The 17692-nt window shown below is 48.0% G+C and overlaps 6 protein-coding genes across 6 annotated transcripts; 3 read left to right on the plus strand and 3 right to left on the minus strand.

The window, feature by feature from the left end:
- The first annotated feature begins 491 nt into the window (after positions 1–491).
- On the plus strand, positions 492–3005 carry GGS25DRAFT_42822 (uncharacterized protein). Its single transcript, XM_049258631.1, has 6 exons — positions 492–671; positions 743–807; positions 911–1079; positions 1141–1589; positions 1740–2300; positions 2441–3005. Exons 1-6 carry the CDS (start codon positions 587–589, stop codon positions 2804–2806), a joined length of 1695 nt encoding a protein of 564 aa, XP_049121614.1. The 5' UTR covers positions 492–586; the 3' UTR covers positions 2807–3005.
- Positions 2665–6317, minus strand: GGS25DRAFT_42836 (SacI homology domain-containing protein). Its single transcript, XM_049258634.1, has one exon. The coding sequence runs from the start codon at positions 5929–5931 to the stop codon at positions 2938–2940; it is 2994 nt and encodes a 997-aa protein (XP_049121615.1). The 5' UTR covers positions 5932–6317; the 3' UTR covers positions 2665–2937.
- A 1659-nt stretch (positions 6318–7976) lies between these two features.
- GGS25DRAFT_42858 (uncharacterized protein) lies at positions 7977–8768 on the plus strand. Its single transcript, XM_049258636.1, has 2 exons — positions 7977–8288; positions 8347–8768. The coding sequence occupies exons 1-2, from the start codon at positions 8277–8279 to the stop codon at positions 8710–8712; spliced, it is 378 nt and encodes a 125-aa protein (XP_049121616.1). The 5' UTR covers positions 7977–8276; the 3' UTR covers positions 8713–8768.
- A 55-nt stretch (positions 8769–8823) lies between these two features.
- GGS25DRAFT_517127 (uncharacterized protein) lies at positions 8824–9508 on the minus strand (the record flags this gene model as incomplete). Its single annotated transcript, XM_049263329.1, has 3 exons — positions 8824–8896; positions 8966–9324; positions 9380–9508. 3 exons carry the CDS (start codon positions 9506–9508, stop codon positions 8824–8826), a joined length of 561 nt encoding a protein of 186 aa, XP_049121617.1.
- A 314-nt stretch (positions 9509–9822) lies between these two features.
- On the plus strand, positions 9823–13852 carry GGS25DRAFT_471131 (Adaptor protein complex beta subunit). The gene is made up of 5 exons (XM_049259306.1): positions 9823–10518; positions 10925–11109; positions 11172–11247; positions 11310–11674; positions 11740–13852. The coding sequence occupies exons 1-5, from the start codon at positions 10474–10476 to the stop codon at positions 13226–13228; spliced, it is 2160 nt and encodes a 719-aa protein (XP_049121618.1). The 5' UTR covers positions 9823–10473; the 3' UTR covers positions 13229–13852.
- Positions 13853–14337: 485 nt separating this feature from the next.
- GGS25DRAFT_517129 (uncharacterized protein) lies at positions 14338–15873 on the minus strand (the record flags this gene model as incomplete). Its single annotated transcript, XM_049263330.1, has 1 exon — positions 14338–15873. The coding sequence occupies one exon, from the start codon at positions 15871–15873 to the stop codon at positions 14338–14340; it is 1536 nt and encodes a 511-aa protein (XP_049121619.1).
- Positions 15874–17692: the final 1819 nt, after the last annotated feature.

Consider the following 17692-nt stretch of genomic DNA (forward strand, 5'->3'; position numbering starts at 1 on the left):
TTAGCATATGCTTAGTTGTCGGGCGGCGAGGTATACGATGCATATATGGGTATATAAGGAGGCGTGCAGCCCCGTGGTGTTTGGCTTGAAATGGCTATGTGGTAGAGGTTAATGCAGTTATCATTTCCCAAACTTCTACCAAGTTATGTTGTAGACCCGGTGCAAGAAATATATATAAGAATCTCCAATAGTTGAGACAAAAGTTGAGTTGATTGAGAGAAGAAATGTTCTAGACAAACGGAGAATGTGGTAGGTTATAAATGTTTAAAGGTGTACATAGTACTAGGTACTCCGTAAACACACTGGTACTAACCTAGGTACCTAGGTATTTAGTGGAGCGTCACGGGGTGAAGTTCAGCTGCTGAGTCATCAGCCCCACCATCCATCCGCAGAGTTTCAAGAACCAACTGGCAGCGGCCCGGCCCGGCCCGGCCTAATCCGCTCTAAAATTCCAAACTCAGCAGCGTTTAAACTTCAAACTCATACGCGAATGAGATTCAAGAAACTCTCAACCCCACGACTTCTCTTGTTTTTTTTTCTATTTCTAAAAAGGAAGATCCAAGTATTTGGTAAAAAAAAACAAAAAATGTTTACCAACCTCCTTATAGCGTGCAGCGAACTCGAAAAAGCACAGCCAAAAACATCAGAAATACCGGAGGATATCCTGCAACGTGGGTCTTCTTCACATCTCATCTCATCTCATCTCATCTCATAAAACCAAATTAGCTAACCGTTGCAACAGTGGTGCCTGCTGGAATAACCGCGCAAGATGTGAGGGGGATGCTGTCAACTGATGACAGTACTGAAGTACGCACTTTCCACATTGCCTGTCTTGTGAAATATATATATATATTTCTGTTAAGAGAAACCCTCAGCTACCCATGTCCTGACCACTCACACCCATCCACAGAGCCGCATCGTCGTGATCCGGGCCGCGTATGCCGCCCTCTCCACAATCGCGCAGGCCGTTACAGACGGGCAATCGAACGAAAAAAACGACGCAGAAACTCTCACCGAGATCGCCGACCGCATCACCAAGATCATCGTCCCAGTGTGCGCCGGCGCCTCTCTAGACCACGGTACGGCCCCATCCCACCTTTATCATTTTATACCTATGGGGCTAAGACTCATTTTACACAGACTCAACGGACTACGCAACCCTCAGCCGCCTCGGCGAGCTCGGTCTCCGCGCCCTGGACCAGCTCGCCCAGATCTTCCCCTCCCCCCTCCCCCTCTCCCTCCCTTCCTCCACCCTCCTCCGCATAACTGCATTCACCTCCCCCGCAGACCCCTGGACCACAGCCGCCTCATGCACCCTCTCCCCCCGCCTCCTCTCCCACTTCCTCGAGACCCAACCCCAACCGCAACGAACACAGCTCATCGTAGACGAGATCCTGACGAAGTTCCTGCGCCCCTTATTCTCCAAGTCCCGACCCTCGGCCGTGACGGCGTCCGGGCGGAAGGCCGAGTTCGCGGAGCCGGGGCGGCGCGACCCCGCCGCAGACCGCGAGACGCCGGAGGCGAAGCCGTGGAAGTACGCGCACCGGTACGCGATCACGGTGTTCGCGTGGGCTGTGAGGCAGGCGGATGTGAGTTTGCTCCTTTCTCTCTTGTTTTGTTCTTTTCTTATCTTATCTTTTGTTTCACATCTACCAAGCCTACTTGTCGCTTTTCCTCACATCCAAGTTCGTCCTAACTTATGGATAATGCACTAACCACCCCACCACCCCCCCCCATAGCCCCTCCTCCTACAAACCCACTGGCCCCTCTACACCCCCGCCCTCCTAACCCTCCTCGACGATCCTGACCTGCGCACCCGCACACGAGGGCTAGTCCTCCTACGCTCCTTCTGGGCGCGGTGTCCCGCGGGTCTAATGCAAGAGACGGGTCTCGCCGACGTCTTCGAAGCAGCCGTCTTTCCCGCGCTCTCGTACCTGCCGACGCTTACGCCGGAAGGCGAGTCGTTGGAGTTGCTGCGGGAGGCGTATCCGGTGTTGATTGAGATGGCTGGGCTGGAGTACATGGCTACAGCGGCTTCTGGGGGAGACGATGCAACTACGGGGGGAGCGGGTCTACCCGTAAAGGGAGACAAGAGCAAGGAGGAGAAAGGGGAGGAGAAAGAAGCCAAATCTCGACAGATCACGGAACGCGAGCGGAAGCTACTGGACAAGATCGTCCGAGAGGGTCTCCTGATGGGGTATCACCACGCGAAAGAGCACGTCCGACTCGTCGGGTTGTTCTGCGAAACGCTGACTTGTATTGTAAACGGGATGGGTATACTCGCCGTAAAACACCTCAAGGTAAACTTCCTTTCCCTCCTTTCTCTACCTATCCCCGCTGCATGCAACTCAACTCAAATCAAAGCTCAACCCCGTTCCATTCCATGTTTAAAAAGAAACCCGCTTTTTGAACCTCAGTAAAAATAACTAACAAACAACAGGAACTCATCCCCATGGTCTCGGAAATACTGACTGACCCCTTCGGCACAAAGCATCCCCCCACCCTATCCTCCGCCATACTCCTCCTGCAAGCGATCCTGCGTGCATGCTGGCCTCGCATACCGCGCTATTGCAATGAAATCGTCAAAATGCTCATGCTCAGCTGGCTCAACATTGCAGATGAAGAGTCCTTCCAACCCGATGATGATAACGCCAACGCCTTGAAAGCAAAGTTAGCCGAGACCGCCGATATGCTATCCGCCGTGATGAAAGCAGCCCATGTTGATTTAAGCGAACGCGTGATGCCTCTTATTGAGAAGGAACCACAACTAGACAACCTTTTTAACAGAAATAAAAACTACCCGTAAATTCCAAATGATATGATTTGAGCATTGTTAAATTCATCGACACATCATACAGAAGAAGCATCACTCTACCATCATCAAGGGGACCCCAAGTCGTCAAAGGTGTCACTCGTCGGCGTGTGCGCGGAAGAGTCCTAATCGACCGGCTGCTGCTTGAAGAGGGACTTTCCCCGGAGCCATTTCCTATAGGCCTTGTACCGCTTCTTCGGCAAATCTTCATCCGTAACCGTCAGTGGGTTGTCGCCGATCCGAAGCAGGTCGGTGTACGCGTCGATGTCATCGTCCGAGCTATTCGGAGCTAGCCCATCTATGTGCCAGCTGCCATTGAGGTACTCTTGGTATTCCGAGGAATCAACATCCGGCGGTGCCTCATTGGAAATAACGAGTGGGAGACTCTGCGGATGACTAATGTATCGCGCGTAGTCTTCCGTTTCTTGTGCGCTCACGGACGGGTTAAGCGACTCTTGAACGATATTCGCAAAAGTCCACTGCGCGGCTTTGGTTTTCTCCTGGGGGGTTTGCTTGGGCTTATAATAGTCGCGACTTTCCGCCGAGTCCTTCATGATACTATGCGGTATCGTCGGGCCCCTGTCTGGCTGCATCGGTTGCAGCCAGCGCTGAATGGAGATGCCTCGGGCACTAGCCTTTTCTGTTATCGCAGATTCGGAGTCGTCGTCAGGCGCCGCTTTCAGTGATTCTTGAGGATCAACGATGGTGACCTCCTTCTTTGCCGTGGATTTCTTTTTCTCCTGTACCTCTGAGTCACCCTCGGTGCGGACACGGAAGGGGCTGAGATCGTATTTGCCTTCCTGCGTTGATTTAAATGGTATGTACTTGATGGTCGAGTTCATCTTGTATGGGAACATTTTCGGGAAAGAGGAGAGTGTTGACGGTCGATAGTATTCCAGCCAGTAGTCATCAAAGAAGGAAACAGACTTTTTGGCCATCTCCCCTTTTGGTAGCACGAAATTGGGAATGGTGCGCTTTTCCAGATACTCTGGCGTGTACCAGTGAATGTAGTTATGCTTTCGCTTTTGCAGCCACGTGCGAGGATCAGCGTGATGGAGGTAGTAGTCTGTGGAGAGGTCCCATAGCATGGGTTGCCCCTGGGCGAAGATATAATTTCCAAGGAAGAGATTATAAGCCTCCTGTCTTTGACTATCGAGAAAGGAGTTGTTGTAATATCGCTTGAAGCTTTCTATCATATCGCGGGAGTGGCTTGTCCATTGGTTTATCTTGCGATATGTTTCCATTGTATTCACCAGCTGCGACCCACCATACTGGACCGCAATGGTGTCGCCATGGTCGTGGTACATATGAGTGAAAAGGTTGACGGCGTCTGTATCGTAGTCGATGGTGGTGTCTTCCAACATACCCAGGGCATGAAGCTGGTGTCCCAGTGCTCGCTTTCCAATGACAAACTGAGCTGCGTTGGTACGATCTAAACAGTCTATGCAGTTTGTTCTGGCAACGCCATTCTGAATACTTGTTTGCGTGATCTCGCCATCACCATTGTGGAAAATCCCGGTTGTTGTCACAACCGTCTCGGCAATGTTTTCGAGCGTGCCAATTACATCCTGATCCTTACTCTTTGCAGCCCTACTCATATCCCAGGCCTTGTGGATGATCTTATGACCTTCGGGGAGAAATTGATTCAGGTAGTTAATGGCGTTTGTGTACTCGTCCAACAATTTAGATTCACGCGGAGTTCTTTCCCGAGCCTTGATGAGGTTTAGAGCGTACACCGGAGATCCATATCGCTCAAACAGATTATCGAAATGCAAGGCTGCTGCTGTGTAGAATGGATCGATGAGATTCAACTCAATTGGCGGCTTCGGAGTAACCCCCATATTGTCTTGTGTCCAATGAAGAGGAATGCTTCCTCGATGTTGAACGTAGGAGGTAAACTGGGGGTTAGCAAAAAGTTTAGGGCCTGGAGAGTGGAATGAAGTCGTCAAGGCTTCAGAGACGATCTGTTCTGTTTCGACATCGTTGGCTACGTAGCCTAGATCATTCGCGCCGCGCTTTAAGAAACGAGCACCAGCGAAATAGCGGGAACGACGGGCGATAATGGTGATATGTGCCGTTCTACCATATATAGCTATGGCAGCTTGATCGATATACCCATGTATGATGGGGCGACACCAATCGAAAGGGTCAGTGATTGCGTCCTCGGCTGGTCGCAAAAGATGGCTGTTCCAGATAAACATAGAGTTATAGTCGTCGTACGTTGTACCGGGCATTCCATTCAGAAGGGCAATTCTCTCTCTGGTGATATTATGCTGCAATGTTCTAGTAATGTCATAGGAATAGCTGTAATAAAACGAGGTCGTCAAGTCCAGGTTCTTGAGAATGTTCAAAAAGCGCTGCTCTTCCACGTGCCGAGCGTCGGTCTTGTACTTTGCTGGGGTCAGAGGAATCAGTTCAGTTCCATCAATCTGATACACATAGTGGCCCCCGATCATGGCAACGGTGCCCTTCTTGGTGATCAGAAGCATATAGTACGGCCCAGTGAACTTGATAAAGCCTAGAATTCCCCATGTCGTGCATCTCTGCTTGATGCCGCCGGTACCCTTGTTTCCGTCGTCGATGGTGTTCAGTAGCGAATTCATTTCCTTCTGGTTATATATGATTCCATCATCAGTTATATTCAGATCTGAGTCGTGAGTATTACGGTCGATCTTCAGAATCCGGTAACGCTTCTCGGTCACATCTCCTCCCACGATATAATACCGGCTTGCGGTCTCGTACAAGGTAAACTTGTGCATCTTGTAAGCTGATCGAATAGGTGCCCGCTCCTCTTCTTCCTCGGGCGGGGTCGCCACTCTGGATGGTAGATCAGGACTGCTTGTCCGGACGAAAGGCCGCGCTACAGCTGGTTCCTCTTCGTTGTCGTCCTCTACCGTCCGTTTCTGAGTCTGGACAGTCTGAAGCAGAGTTTCGCTACTAGCATTGTTCTGCAGCAGAGGGAAGGTAGGCTCTTTTAACTTTGCCTTTGCCTTTGCCTGTGCCTCCTGGTCCTCATTTTCAATTATCTCATAAATAGCATCGTGAGGAGGCTGGGATGAGGGTTGAGAAGGCTGGCTGATGCTGGCCTTGGCAACGGGTTGTTCAGTCACATCGGCCATTAGAAGCAAATGGATGTACCCGGTATTAGAGCATACCCTTCTCTAAGGTATGTATAAGTACGAAGTACGGAAATAATAATCTATCTCCAGAAGATGTCTGAAACGGTGAGAGACATTAATAGAGAAAGAAACCTGTAATATCCCAGACGCAAGATCGCCACCGACGTATTTGCTTTGTTTAAATTCCAGAATTACAGAATTAACTTTTCTAGCTCTGAGAGGTAAATGTAGTTACTGGAGAGTCGAGACTTTTAAACTTGGAAATTCTAATGTTTTTGTACCTAAAGTTAATGCCCCACGTTGTCTACCTAGGGTAGCTATTCATTACCAGGTTAGGTGACGGATTCAGCTGCTCATTTGGCATGTGGCACACATCGATAACGGTAGAGGCTTCTTGGCACTTCACTAACCTCAAAGCTTAGGCCTGTACATTAGTTAGTTCTAAGATTACGTCATCTTGTCTCCAGAATCTCAGATATAAACGTGGGATAACAAAGGCAGTTGCTAGCACAAACATTGAACCTCCACATGGTAAGTATACCTAAGTACATAGTACCTTAGTACATATCATATAAATATACATACCTAACCTAGTACCTAATGTGGGCATCCCGACCGGTAAGGTGTTTGTTCGTTCTTGTTCAATATAACGCCAAGCTAAACCCATCGCAGACGACCGTAAGAGCCAATCACCATCAAATTCAATATTTCGTTCTATACTCATCATGCAACCGGTCACCAAATTCGGGAAGCTGAAAGGTAGCTCTGGATCACCAACATTGAAGTAGGTAACAGGTTAGGTATATAAAACAAAAGCGGTCGAGTTGAGAAGTGTGGGGGTGATTGGGGACTGGGGACTGGGGACTGGGGTTTCCATGCCGAACATGCAGGCAGCAACTATCCCGTTCCCGTCATGCACTTAATAGATCGAGTTTCAATAATCCAGGCTGCTCGATCAGGGGACGGAAGATGTCCCTTTGGTAAGTATTGGACCCACGCGTATAATCAAGCGCAGAAGGGGGACCATGTTCCCAGCCCTACTACCCCGAAGCAAAGAGCCGCACAATGGCACGGGAAAACACATGACGTGGAGATAGTAATGTCCCTGTACTACGAGGGTGGCGCATTGTATAGATGGCGCCGAGCACGTCATGGCTGAAAAGCAGCTACAGACGATACCTACTAGGTACCTGGGTAATGTGGGTAGAAGCGGTGAGCGTAGTATCAATATAGTACGGAGCTCCCGTGTCGTTGGCGATGGGAGGGAGGGAAGCATCTTTCTCGGGGTTACATATGATCAATGCACTTAGGTATGTTAAAACGATAACGGGGAAAAAAGGCAACCCCATGCGATCTGAAACTGATATCGGTGGGTGGTGTGGTGCTAAGAGCTTCAATGGTAAACAGACGCTAGATATGTATGTATGGATGTATGCATTTAGCCAACGGCTGTTCGCGGTCTCAAGTGCCACCGCATAAGAGGCTTTCGTACATAACTAGGTTAGGTTAATGGATAACACCCCAAAAGCAGGTGGCTTCTGTAAAAAGAAGATGCGTAGAGGGACCTCCCAAATCCCGGCAACTTCGGGGTGTGCGGCTGTGAAAGGGGGGGTTTGGGTCGCAAAGACAGCTTCGAAGTAGCAAACCTTAGGTAGGTACATAGCCTCGACGGTATCGAGATGGTGTAGAAAGGGGAGTATCTCATGTAATTCGTCAGTGGGTAGACCGCTCCCCATGCAGGCCATGTAGCACTACTACTACTATGTAAACAATCGATCCCAAGTGATATTCCACGCAAAAGTTGCCAACTGATAGTTACGAGTCTATACCGACGGCGCGGTACGTAGTCGCTAATAGGTCGGACTCCACAGGCAGGTGTTCACTTAATTTCCTGCCGAGTCGGTCTGCTCCGTAACATGGCATATGCAACCATCCATATGTTGCAGAATACTAGCCCGCCTGGCTCTGTGCAGCGGTGAAATTCTAGAGCGCCCAAGACAAGCATCGCGTGGGGGGGGGGCCAATTGCGCTCTGGGAAAACGTAGTTTGCGTTGGCTTGGGATAAGCGACAAGGTAAACCAGGCCGGACATGATGATAGATGATGCGGTTATGTGCCTCTCGAGGCAGTTGCCTTTGGAGCGTCATAGTCGAAATTGAATAGCACGGCCTAGATGAGAGGCATGGGTACACACCTATATAACCAGCACAATATGTCCGTTCCATCGTGGACAACTCTTGTAGATCAAGTGCGATCGATATCAGCAGATTTCCGGATCTAGCGAGACATACCGTGCAAGACGTAAAGCGACATTGATGCTATTCAGAGACCATCCTTTACCACGTCATGGAGCAAAAGGTACCTAATTAACGCCGACACTTATGCTCTAGGGATCAATGGCTTATGACTTGAGTAGCAAGCGGGAACACAACCCCCCGAAGGTCGATATAACAGCAAAGGGAACTCACAGCCAGATAGCTCTCCTGCGATAAGGCTGCCTGCTCGAGAGGATGTGAGCATGCTAGCGCTGCATCGTCCATGGGCGAATCAACAACATACTCTGGACGACAAGACGCAGAAGAGATGCTGGGGGGGAGCGCAAACCGGCAGCAGTGACCCATTAGCACGCTGGGTTGCTCAGCCGATGATAGACGACCCGTACCAAAATGTGAGATCTATCATATGCAAGGCTCGAGGTGAACAAGTTAGGCCATCCAGTAATAATTCACCAAAAGATGAAACAACAATAAGTGAAGCAGCCGCGACATCCGGTTCGAGGTAGACCGCATCTTTGAGGATTAGGAGTGTTGGGAATTTCAAGCTTGACTGTACAACAAATGTTGAGGATAGGAGACAGTTTGTCTGATTAATGTAATACTACTAATTTCATATTTTATAAAGCAGTGACTGCAAGTTCCAATGGCTCTCGCTGGGCTTCCCAAGCAAGCCAGTCCGATCTTGTGGTTCTATATATACCTGTTAGCATATTCTTACGAGCACCTAGGGTAGATGAGTTGAGATGAATTGAGACTGACGGTAATAGGCCCATAGCATTTATTTTCCATAATCCAACCCCCAATGCTACGATCTGCATGGCCACATAGGCCAACTTTGCCTGTATTATCTTCCCTTTGTTGGTCTCACTCTCGAACCTCTCGAACGCTTGATTTGTCGCGATAATGCCCATTATAGGATTCTTGAAAGCCATGAAGACCATCATAATGCTGAATATTTGTAGCGAGTTGCCTGACATATACATCATGATGGCAGTCATAGGCAAGTTCTTGACAGGTGCGAGGGCTACCTCCCAGGCCTTCTTCAACTTCAACGTGTCCATTTCTTCGGGTGTCGGCTGCTTTCGGGGTTGAACCTTGGCTTCTTTGGAAGCTTGTTTCTAGTTATTTTGTTAGGATTTTATATACGACTTGACCGTTATAGAGCAACTGTACCTTTGATAATGCGCTGGATTGCGATGGGTAACCGGGTGGATCGGGGATGCTGCCGGATTTCGATTTGGACGCCGGGGGAGATTGTAAATCAAGAACCCATTTAGGGACGGAAGAGTTATTTAGGGACATTTTCGTTCGTTGGATATTCAGATTTGTTCTATAATCCTATGTACTTGTTGAGGTTTGTGATTTGTGTTTTGTGGTTTGCGGTTTGCAATTGAAAGTTGAAGGTTGAAGTTTGAAGCTTACTATCTAGGTTGTACAGACGGTAGTACCAGCAGAACATGTACTACTAGGTACTACAGAAGACCCACATAACATGGACACATAACATGGAACTATGCAGTTCTCCGTCATCCTAATCGTGGCGCTACATAATCTAGCTTAAGAAGCTTATCCGTATCTGGTATCTTGCTTTTAGCTACTTGCTTCAGGGGCTTCTCACTGCATTACCTGTGTATGACACTGTATGTATGCATGGATAGTAGTTATGTACCTTATTATTAAGTTATTTCGTTAACTGCGCCGTATTTCTTAATGTTCCATCAATTGTTGTATCTTGATTAATTCCTACAGGGAACTCTACTACCTAATCCATCGTCCTACTGTCTTAAAAACACGGATACCGTTGTCACCTCAACTCGCACCAATTTATTCCTTCTACTCACCTAGGTAGCATAGAAAGATAGTGTATTCGATTTAGTTATTGCTCACGCGTTGCTCCCATTAACTATCAAGAGCCAAGACTCGGCGCATATCATCTCCTACTCGACCGCTTCCGCCTACCGCATCGTCCAATACCGAACTATAGTCCTTCCGCCGTCGTCGACCCCTGCGATTGGATGATTGATGGTTGCATCTATAGGTGTCTTGAAAGATTCAGGTGCTCTTGGTGCTCTTTAGTCAATCAATCTCATTCCTAGCCCAGCGTGAGGGGTAGATTGTTCGGATTCCGAACTTGCATGCTTTGGCTGAGCATTCTATCCGACTAAAGAATCCCTCTCCTTAGCTAGCCAACCAGCACAAACGTCGAGAGACACCAAAGAGGCAATTCCGGCACACGAAGGAGCAGAAGTCAACGTCAAACCACCAACATGTCGAGCTCCCAGGGCGGAGGGGACTCTAAGCTGTTCGCTCGAGTAAGCGCATCATCATTTCCTTCTAAGACATTGATCTGGTTGTCTACCTACTACACACTACACTCGCTTCATATATCATATCCGTCTTTTCCCATATCTCTCTCTCTACCCCAAGCCCGTTCAAATTTGCTACTTTTCTTCCCCCCCTGCCAGTCCAACCCCTGTCTCCATTTCAGTGCCTAGTATTTCAGGTTAAGGCATCTATCTATTCAAAACAGCACCGCAAACATTATCTCCCTTACTGTCTTGACGATTACGATTATCTTAGACGCTCTCTCTAGCCCAACGTCTCCCTCAGGGTTGCCATAACCCATTATGATCCTATACACCCTCTCTATCACGTTCAATAGCCATGTTCCTCGCATATATACCTCCGGATTATCGCTTACGCCCATTGACTATGCAGGGCAAGGTCGCCGAGCTGCGACTCGAGTTGAACAGTGGTGGCAAGAAGGATAAGAACTTCACCCAGAAGAAAATCGCCCTTAAGAAGATTGTGGCCAATATGACGATGAGCAACAACGAGATGGTTTCCCTTTTTCCCGACATAATTGGTTGCATGCATATCCAAAGTCTGGAGATCAAGAAGATGTACGCCCAAGACAACTTAGGAATCAATCTTTGGGAAGACAATGCTAATAAGCATGGTTTAGGTGTTTCTTGTTCCTAGTGAACTATTCGAGAATGCGCCCCGAAATCGCCGTAAAAGCGATACCTTTTTTGCAGCATGTAAGTATTGCGACAGTTGGGGCCTATTCTATCGTATTGCTTGTTTGTTAACTTTTGCGCAGGACATGGAAGATTCGAATCCCCTAGTCAGAGCTCTTGCTCTTCGAACGATGTCGTACGTTCATGTCAAAGAATTTGTCGAGGCTACCGTTCCCCTTGTTAAACGTTTACTTCGAGACTCCGACCCCTATGTGCGAAAGACGGCCGCTTTCTGCGTCGCGAAGTTGTACGACCATGACAAATACATGGTAGAGCAGTCCGACTTGATAGATAGACTGAATCAACTTCTGAGAGACGACAACCCCACGGTCGTGGCAAGCGCGTTGGCGGGACTGATGGACATTTGGGAGCGCAGTGATTCTATTAAACTCACTATCGACTATAGCAATGCCTCCAAGATGGTAGCCATATTGCCTGACTGCTCTGAGTTCGTAGCCACCCGTTTCGTTGGCGAAATCTCTTCAACCATTATCCGTGACTAACTTGCAGTAGATGGGGTCAAACCTATATCCTCGAAGCCCTAATGTCCTATGTTCCCCAAGAGACAAGTGAAGCCACACTGCTTGCTGAGCGTATATCACCACGACTATCACACTCGAATTCTTCAGTCGTCCTAACATGTATCCGAGTGATCCTGTATCTGATGAACTACATCGCAGACGAGAAGCAAATTTCAGCGTTATGTCGGAAGTTATCTCCACCACTCGTAACGTTGTTGGCAAAAGGGCCAGAGGTTCAGTATCTCGCTCTGCGAAATGCGCTGCTCATACTGCAGAGAAGGCCGGATGTTCTGCGAAACGATATTCGCGTCTTCTTCTGCAAATACAACGACCCCATATATGTCAAAGTAACGAAGCTCGAGTTGATATTCATGCTCGCTAATGAAAAGAACATTGACGAGGTATTAACTGAGCTAAGAGAATACGCAACAGAAGTCGACGTACACTTCGTTCGCAAAGCAGTGCGCGCCATCGGCAAGCTGGCCATTAAGATTGAGCCGGCGGCAAGACGGTGCATTAACCTGCTCCTAGAACTAGTTGCAACAAAGGTTCCATACATCGTTCAGGAAGCCACTGTGGTTATCCGCAATATATTCAGAAAATACCCCAACCAGTACGAATCTATTATTGGCACGCTATGTGAACATCTTGACTCGCTCGATGAGCCGGAGGCGAAAGCCGCAATGGTGTGGGTTATTGGGCAATATGCATCACGTATAGAGAACAGCGATGTCTTGCTGGAAGACTTTCTATACTCTTTCGCAGAAGAACCGGTAGAAGTTCAACTAGCACTACTGACCGCAACGGTGAAGCTCTTCATTCAACGCCCTACCAAGGGACAGGATCTGGTGCCAAAAGTGCTAAAGTGGGCAACGGAAGAGACCGATAACCCGGACCTCCGAGACCGCGCCTATATGTACTGGCGGCTCCTTAGTACAGACATGAATGTTGCCAAGCAGATGGTCATGGGGGAGAAACCCCCCATCACAGCCGAGTCCGAGAAACTCGATCCCATTACTCTCGAGGAAATGTGTCTGAACGTCGGCACCCTCGCTACGATTTATCTCAAGCCTGTGCAGACCGTGTTCCGCAGCGCGCGTCCCCGGCGCCTGCCCGATTCCCCGGCTCTACAAAAACACCTGCTCCCTACCTCCGCCAACCTACCAGCATTTGAAGCCCAGAAGAGCCTTAGTATGCTCGGCATGGGTGGTCAACCCACCATCCTAAATCCCAACGAAGCGCAGGCTCAGGCGCAGGGCAATGCCAACCCTGACATGTCCAACGCTTTCAACGACGCCGACGCGTACTTCGCAGGCATAGGTAGCCAGCAGATGGCGGCCATGGGTATCCACGACGCGGGCGAAGCATCGTTCGGTGGTGGCGGCAACGAGGCCTCGTACGTCGTCAACCAGTATGCGCCGCAGCAGGTATTCCAGCCTGCACAGGGAGTCGGCAGTAATGGAGATTTGTTGCTCTTGTAGAGATCAACTCCCTTACCTACCTATGTTAATATGAAAGATAATGTTACCCACGTGAGACTGAGCAAGGCGAGGCGAAGTGATGGCAAGACTCATTGTTGATCTCTACCTACCTAAGTGTTCAAAATGAGCATTGAACCTATATATGGACGAAGCAAACAAGCAAACAGAGATCAGGCAGGCAAGCAAGAAGGAGATGAAAAGGGGTACATACCTTAGTACGTACCCATATGTACCTATATACCTATTTTAATACCCTCACCTAGGTACCTACACTACACAATGAATCCATGAATGAATGCCTACCTACCTACCTGTCTGTCTACATTGCCTTAATGCATGTATCTACTACTCGCTGTACATGATATGATATGATACTACTTAGAGCTTAGAGAGAACGCCATACACATAAAGGGGAGGAGGCCAAGAGGCTAACATACAACGTGGTGTATACCTACCTAAACAATACTAGGTATAAAAGGTGGTGGTACTACATGTACATGGTATTCTACCTACCTACCTATGTAGTACATATATAGGGAGAGAGACACATGCAGGTGATAAACGATACGGCTAGAAAGTACCTCTGTATAAGTTGTGCAGTGTACGCCGGCTACATGCATACCTACTGCCTGCCTGCCTGCCTGCCTAAATACCAATTCATAGGACAAGATAGACTAGAAAGAGCCAATATGAGCAGACCATGAATGGCAGTGGGATTCTGGCTCCTACTACTAATGGGTATCTGATCACATTAACCCGGAATGCCCCTTAAAAGCGAATCAGTACCTACCTATGTGCAATTCCATGTATAGTCCCCGCCTGGGTCTTTTCACTCAAGTCTAGAGGCATGAGACTTTTTCAGATTATCAAATCAATGTATGGATTCATTAGTGCAGTGCATACACATGGAGATCTTAAGGATCTTGCATAAACTAAGTTAGCAAGTAAAGGCATTCATCTCAACAAGTAACAGTGGCAAACAACCCTAATATGCAGCAGGCAATGCTGCCAAGCAATCTGGTTCAGCTCCCAAGAAATCTCGACTCATTATAGCCTTTTCCTCCTAGTATCACGTATTTTCCTTCCGAAATTGTATACCGATGATATTATCAGTATTTTCCATCATGGGAAATGCCCTGAGGTGAAATCTGTGCCTGGGGGGCTTGTTTGAATCGCAGCCCCAAGGGGAACTGGTCCAACTTCTGGTTTACCTTGACAACATGGCGGTTCTCTGACCAACCAAGCTTCCATTGGCTCGTCGGTAGCTTTTGACTGTATATAAGACTAGAGATTAGGGAGAACGGTTTCTCTTTCTTGTCTGTCGCTTTCGATTCGATTGGCGTGACGTTCTTAGGAGCTTGGTGGCAACAACATTCATGTATAGCGGACTCTGGGCCTTCATGTCCATTGGGCGACTCATCTACCTCTGGCTTCTTCTCCTTGCCATCACTGCTACTTCCAGTAGAGTTCTCGGCCTCCTTAGCTGCTTTAGCATTTCGGAGATCTTCAAGATAGTTCGAATGCATGAGCAACGCGGTTCCGGAGACCAGATGAGACATCGAGGGCCCCATCGTCGCAAATATAGCAGCCATGACCAAGAGATGTAGGTTCATCTTAAGGTTAGAATCACCATCATTTGTGTCCGTAATTGGCTTTGGTGGAGCATGTCCAGTCGGTGTCTGCATTATCACAACGGTGTTGGAGCTTGTATGTGATACAGAGGACCCACTGGTAACTGTTGTATAGACATATCCTTCAGTGCTAGGGGTAGTAACTGATTTCTCGGTGGGCGTGACTGACTGCTGGGCATTGGTCGACGTGGTGTAAACTGTGACGATGGAAGGATGGAGCGTTGTTGACTTGGAAACCATGACAGTTTGTGTCGCATTGTGCACAACCGCCTGTGGAACTGGTGTGCTTGTGACAGTAACAGTTACAACTGATGGAATGACCGTGGAGGTGATTTCGAAGGTGGATGAAGTTGTAGGGATGCTCAGAGTGACAATCACAGTAACTGGGTCAGGCACCGTGACAATGGTTGGCTTCTCGACTGCCGGGGGAGCTGGGTCGCCGTATCCGCCAGGAGGCAGAGCAGTCGGCTCACTTGGGCTACCATATCCACCGTCTATTGTGGGAGTTGAGCCGGGACCAGAGCCATATCCGTAGCCATCATAGTCGTCTCGTCGGAATACCTTGATATCATCACTGTCCTGGTCTACACCTGAGCGTCCTAGTTTTACGAAACTGGAAATGTCCACAGGAGTGGCAGTCTGGATAGGGCCATAGCCATGTGGTGTGACCTGGGATGATTGGGATGATTGATTCTTGTCGTCTCGGGCATAAATCAGGGGACGAGAATGTGATTCAGACGAAGCAGTGGTGGTAAGAGTAACTCCCTGAGCAACCTGAATTTGGTCAGATGAACCCAAGTGCACAGTGGACAAGGAGGCGCCAGAGCTCGCAGGGCCAGAGATATCGACGACGCTGTAAGTAACCGAATGGACATGATGAACCGAAGTAGGTACCTGAATGGATGACTTCTCGGGAACTGCTTGAATCTCGGGAGCTTGGATTGCTGCGGCCATCGCAGTTCCCTGGCTCATGGCTAGCAGAACGGAAACGAAGACTTTTGTCAGGACAGCCATTGTTAATAGATTTGGCGTGATAGTGGTTGGGTGGTAATGAATAGAGATTGAATATGGCGGCGTTCTTGGGAGAATCGCCAGTGTGTAGAAGTGAATAGATGTGGACGAAGGAGAAAGGGTGATTATGAGATTAAACGACAGGAAAAGAGGAGCAGGAAAGAAACAGAAGGTAATGGGATGAAAGGAAAGTGGTCTCGTGCCAGGTTCTGGATACGTGTCGAGACAATTGTTGCGTCGTGCTTGCCTTGCGAAGGACCAGGAAGGGGCTATCATACCTAAGATGACTGGAAAGGCTGCTGGGCAAGGCGTAATAGAAGGAAGTCACGATGTGTTCCCCTAAGGGTGCCACGTTCGGTACCTCTTATGTACCCTAGTTAGGTACTCACCTATTTCAAGTCACCCAGTGAATCACTATGCACAGCGGCGGCCGCCGTCTAGTATTATTCTATCGCAACTTCCAAAGTATCTACTCAAGGAACCTACCAGCTACGTATAACATGAACCTGTATCGTTTTGTTATCCGAAAATATTTAATGTTGAGCCGAGCTTGCAAATCATATTATGTAGTAAGAGTAGATACAATGTAGATAGACATAGACATATAAGAACCTTGAAGACATAAAAGAGGTTACCAGATTACATACAAATGGTCTCGCACAAGTCTACAATTTACCAAACAAACAGACGAGACTACTACCAATATGAATATGTTACCTATTACGGCCTTTGATATTAGATAATAACACCACACGAAATAACAACCTTTTTATGAGATTAGTAGTTACATCCAATATATTTCTAAGGCTCCTTTGCCACATACATTTTCACTTCGCTCATGATTTAATGTTTAACTTGTGTTCAAGTATAATCGACATCAATTAACTTACACTGTAGGGTAGAAATCATACGTAAAAATTGTCTTCTGGCAAAACATGTAGTTATCCTGTGAGGACTTCAACTTACAATATAGGGGCTAGTTATATGTTAATATTTTGGTGTTAATAGGCTAATAGGGGGTTCCTTCAAATTATCGCTCTCATTTTTGATATAATGTGTGCTTACACCCTAACTACCTAATGGTGAGGCAAGACATGGGCTCGTCCGTGATATGCTTGATCTATAATGAGTAACGAATCACTTCTATCCCTAGTATAGAACGAAGTCTTCATATGATAATATTCTAACTATCTTCTGGGCATACAAGATTGAAAGCATGTCGCTGAACAATGTCTACTCATTTCGGAGCCAGCTACGGAGACTTTCGGCTAAACGGGCGGCAGTGATGTAGTGTCGGCCTCGGCCTTGGCTTCGGTAAACCCGGCCGATTGCTAGCGGGGGTGCTGGCATCGCTGCTCCAAGGGCTGAATACAATGAGTGGCCTGATTATTTAGTATGATGCACCGTGCAAGGCAAAGTGGCATTTGAGTTAGCCCCTGCCTATCGATGATATGGATTTGGACGAATCACATAGCAAGGCATGTGATAATATGAGATAGCCCAAAGGGAGACAAAGGAAAGCGCAGCTTTTCCCGCACTGCGCAGCCCTGTAGACGAGGACTTTGCAAAACCGTCTATCCACATGTGCACATCAGAATATGGGAAAGATACTGATGCCGATATAACTACTAGTATATACCGGGCTTGCCAATAATGACTAAGCAGCGGTGTATATGCTAGGAGTGGCTAGGCTTCCGAGTGACCAGGTGTCTACCCTAGGGTAGTGACGGATGACTTCTGTATTTTGGGATTAGCATTCAAGTTAAATAGTTAAACGGTTAAGAGTTGCTTGGTGTGACAGGGTATATATTGAGTTTAGGTG

Source organism: Hypoxylon fragiforme (genome assembly GCF_022984875.1).
Source record: "Hypoxylon fragiforme strain CBS 206.31 chromosome Unknown GGS25scaffold_1, whole genome shotgun sequence".
NCBI lineage: Eukaryota > Fungi > Ascomycota > Sordariomycetes > Xylariales > Hypoxylaceae > Hypoxylon > Hypoxylon fragiforme.

Bases quoted from the DNA above. Each gene is read 5' to 3' on its own strand.
- GGS25DRAFT_42822 (XM_049258631.1), top strand. From the start codon at position 587: ATGTTTACCAACCTCCTTATAGCGTGCAGCGAACTCGAAAAAGCACAG. The intron at 808-910 runs GTACGCACTTTC...ACCCATCCACAG, and splicing joins CAACTGATGACAGTACTGAA to AGCCGCATCGTCGTGATCCG. The intron at 1,080-1,140 runs GTACGGCCCCAT...CATTTTACACAG, and splicing joins CGGCGCCTCTCTAGACCACG to ACTCAACGGACTACGCAACC.
- GGS25DRAFT_42836 (XM_049258634.1), bottom strand. From the start codon at position 5,931: ATGGCCGATGTGACTGAACAACCCGTTGCCAAGGCCAGCATCAGCCAG.
- GGS25DRAFT_471131 (XM_049259306.1), top strand. From the start codon at position 10,474: ATGTCGAGCTCCCAGGGCGGAGGGGACTCTAAGCTGTTCGCTCGA. The intron at 11,248-11,309 runs GTAAGTATTGCG...ACTTTTGCGCAG, and splicing joins CGATACCTTTTTTGCAGCAT to GACATGGAAGATTCGAATCC. The intron at 11,675-11,739 runs GTTCGTAGCCAC...AACTTGCAGTAG, and splicing joins ATATTGCCTGACTGCTCTGA to ATGGGGTCAAACCTATATCC.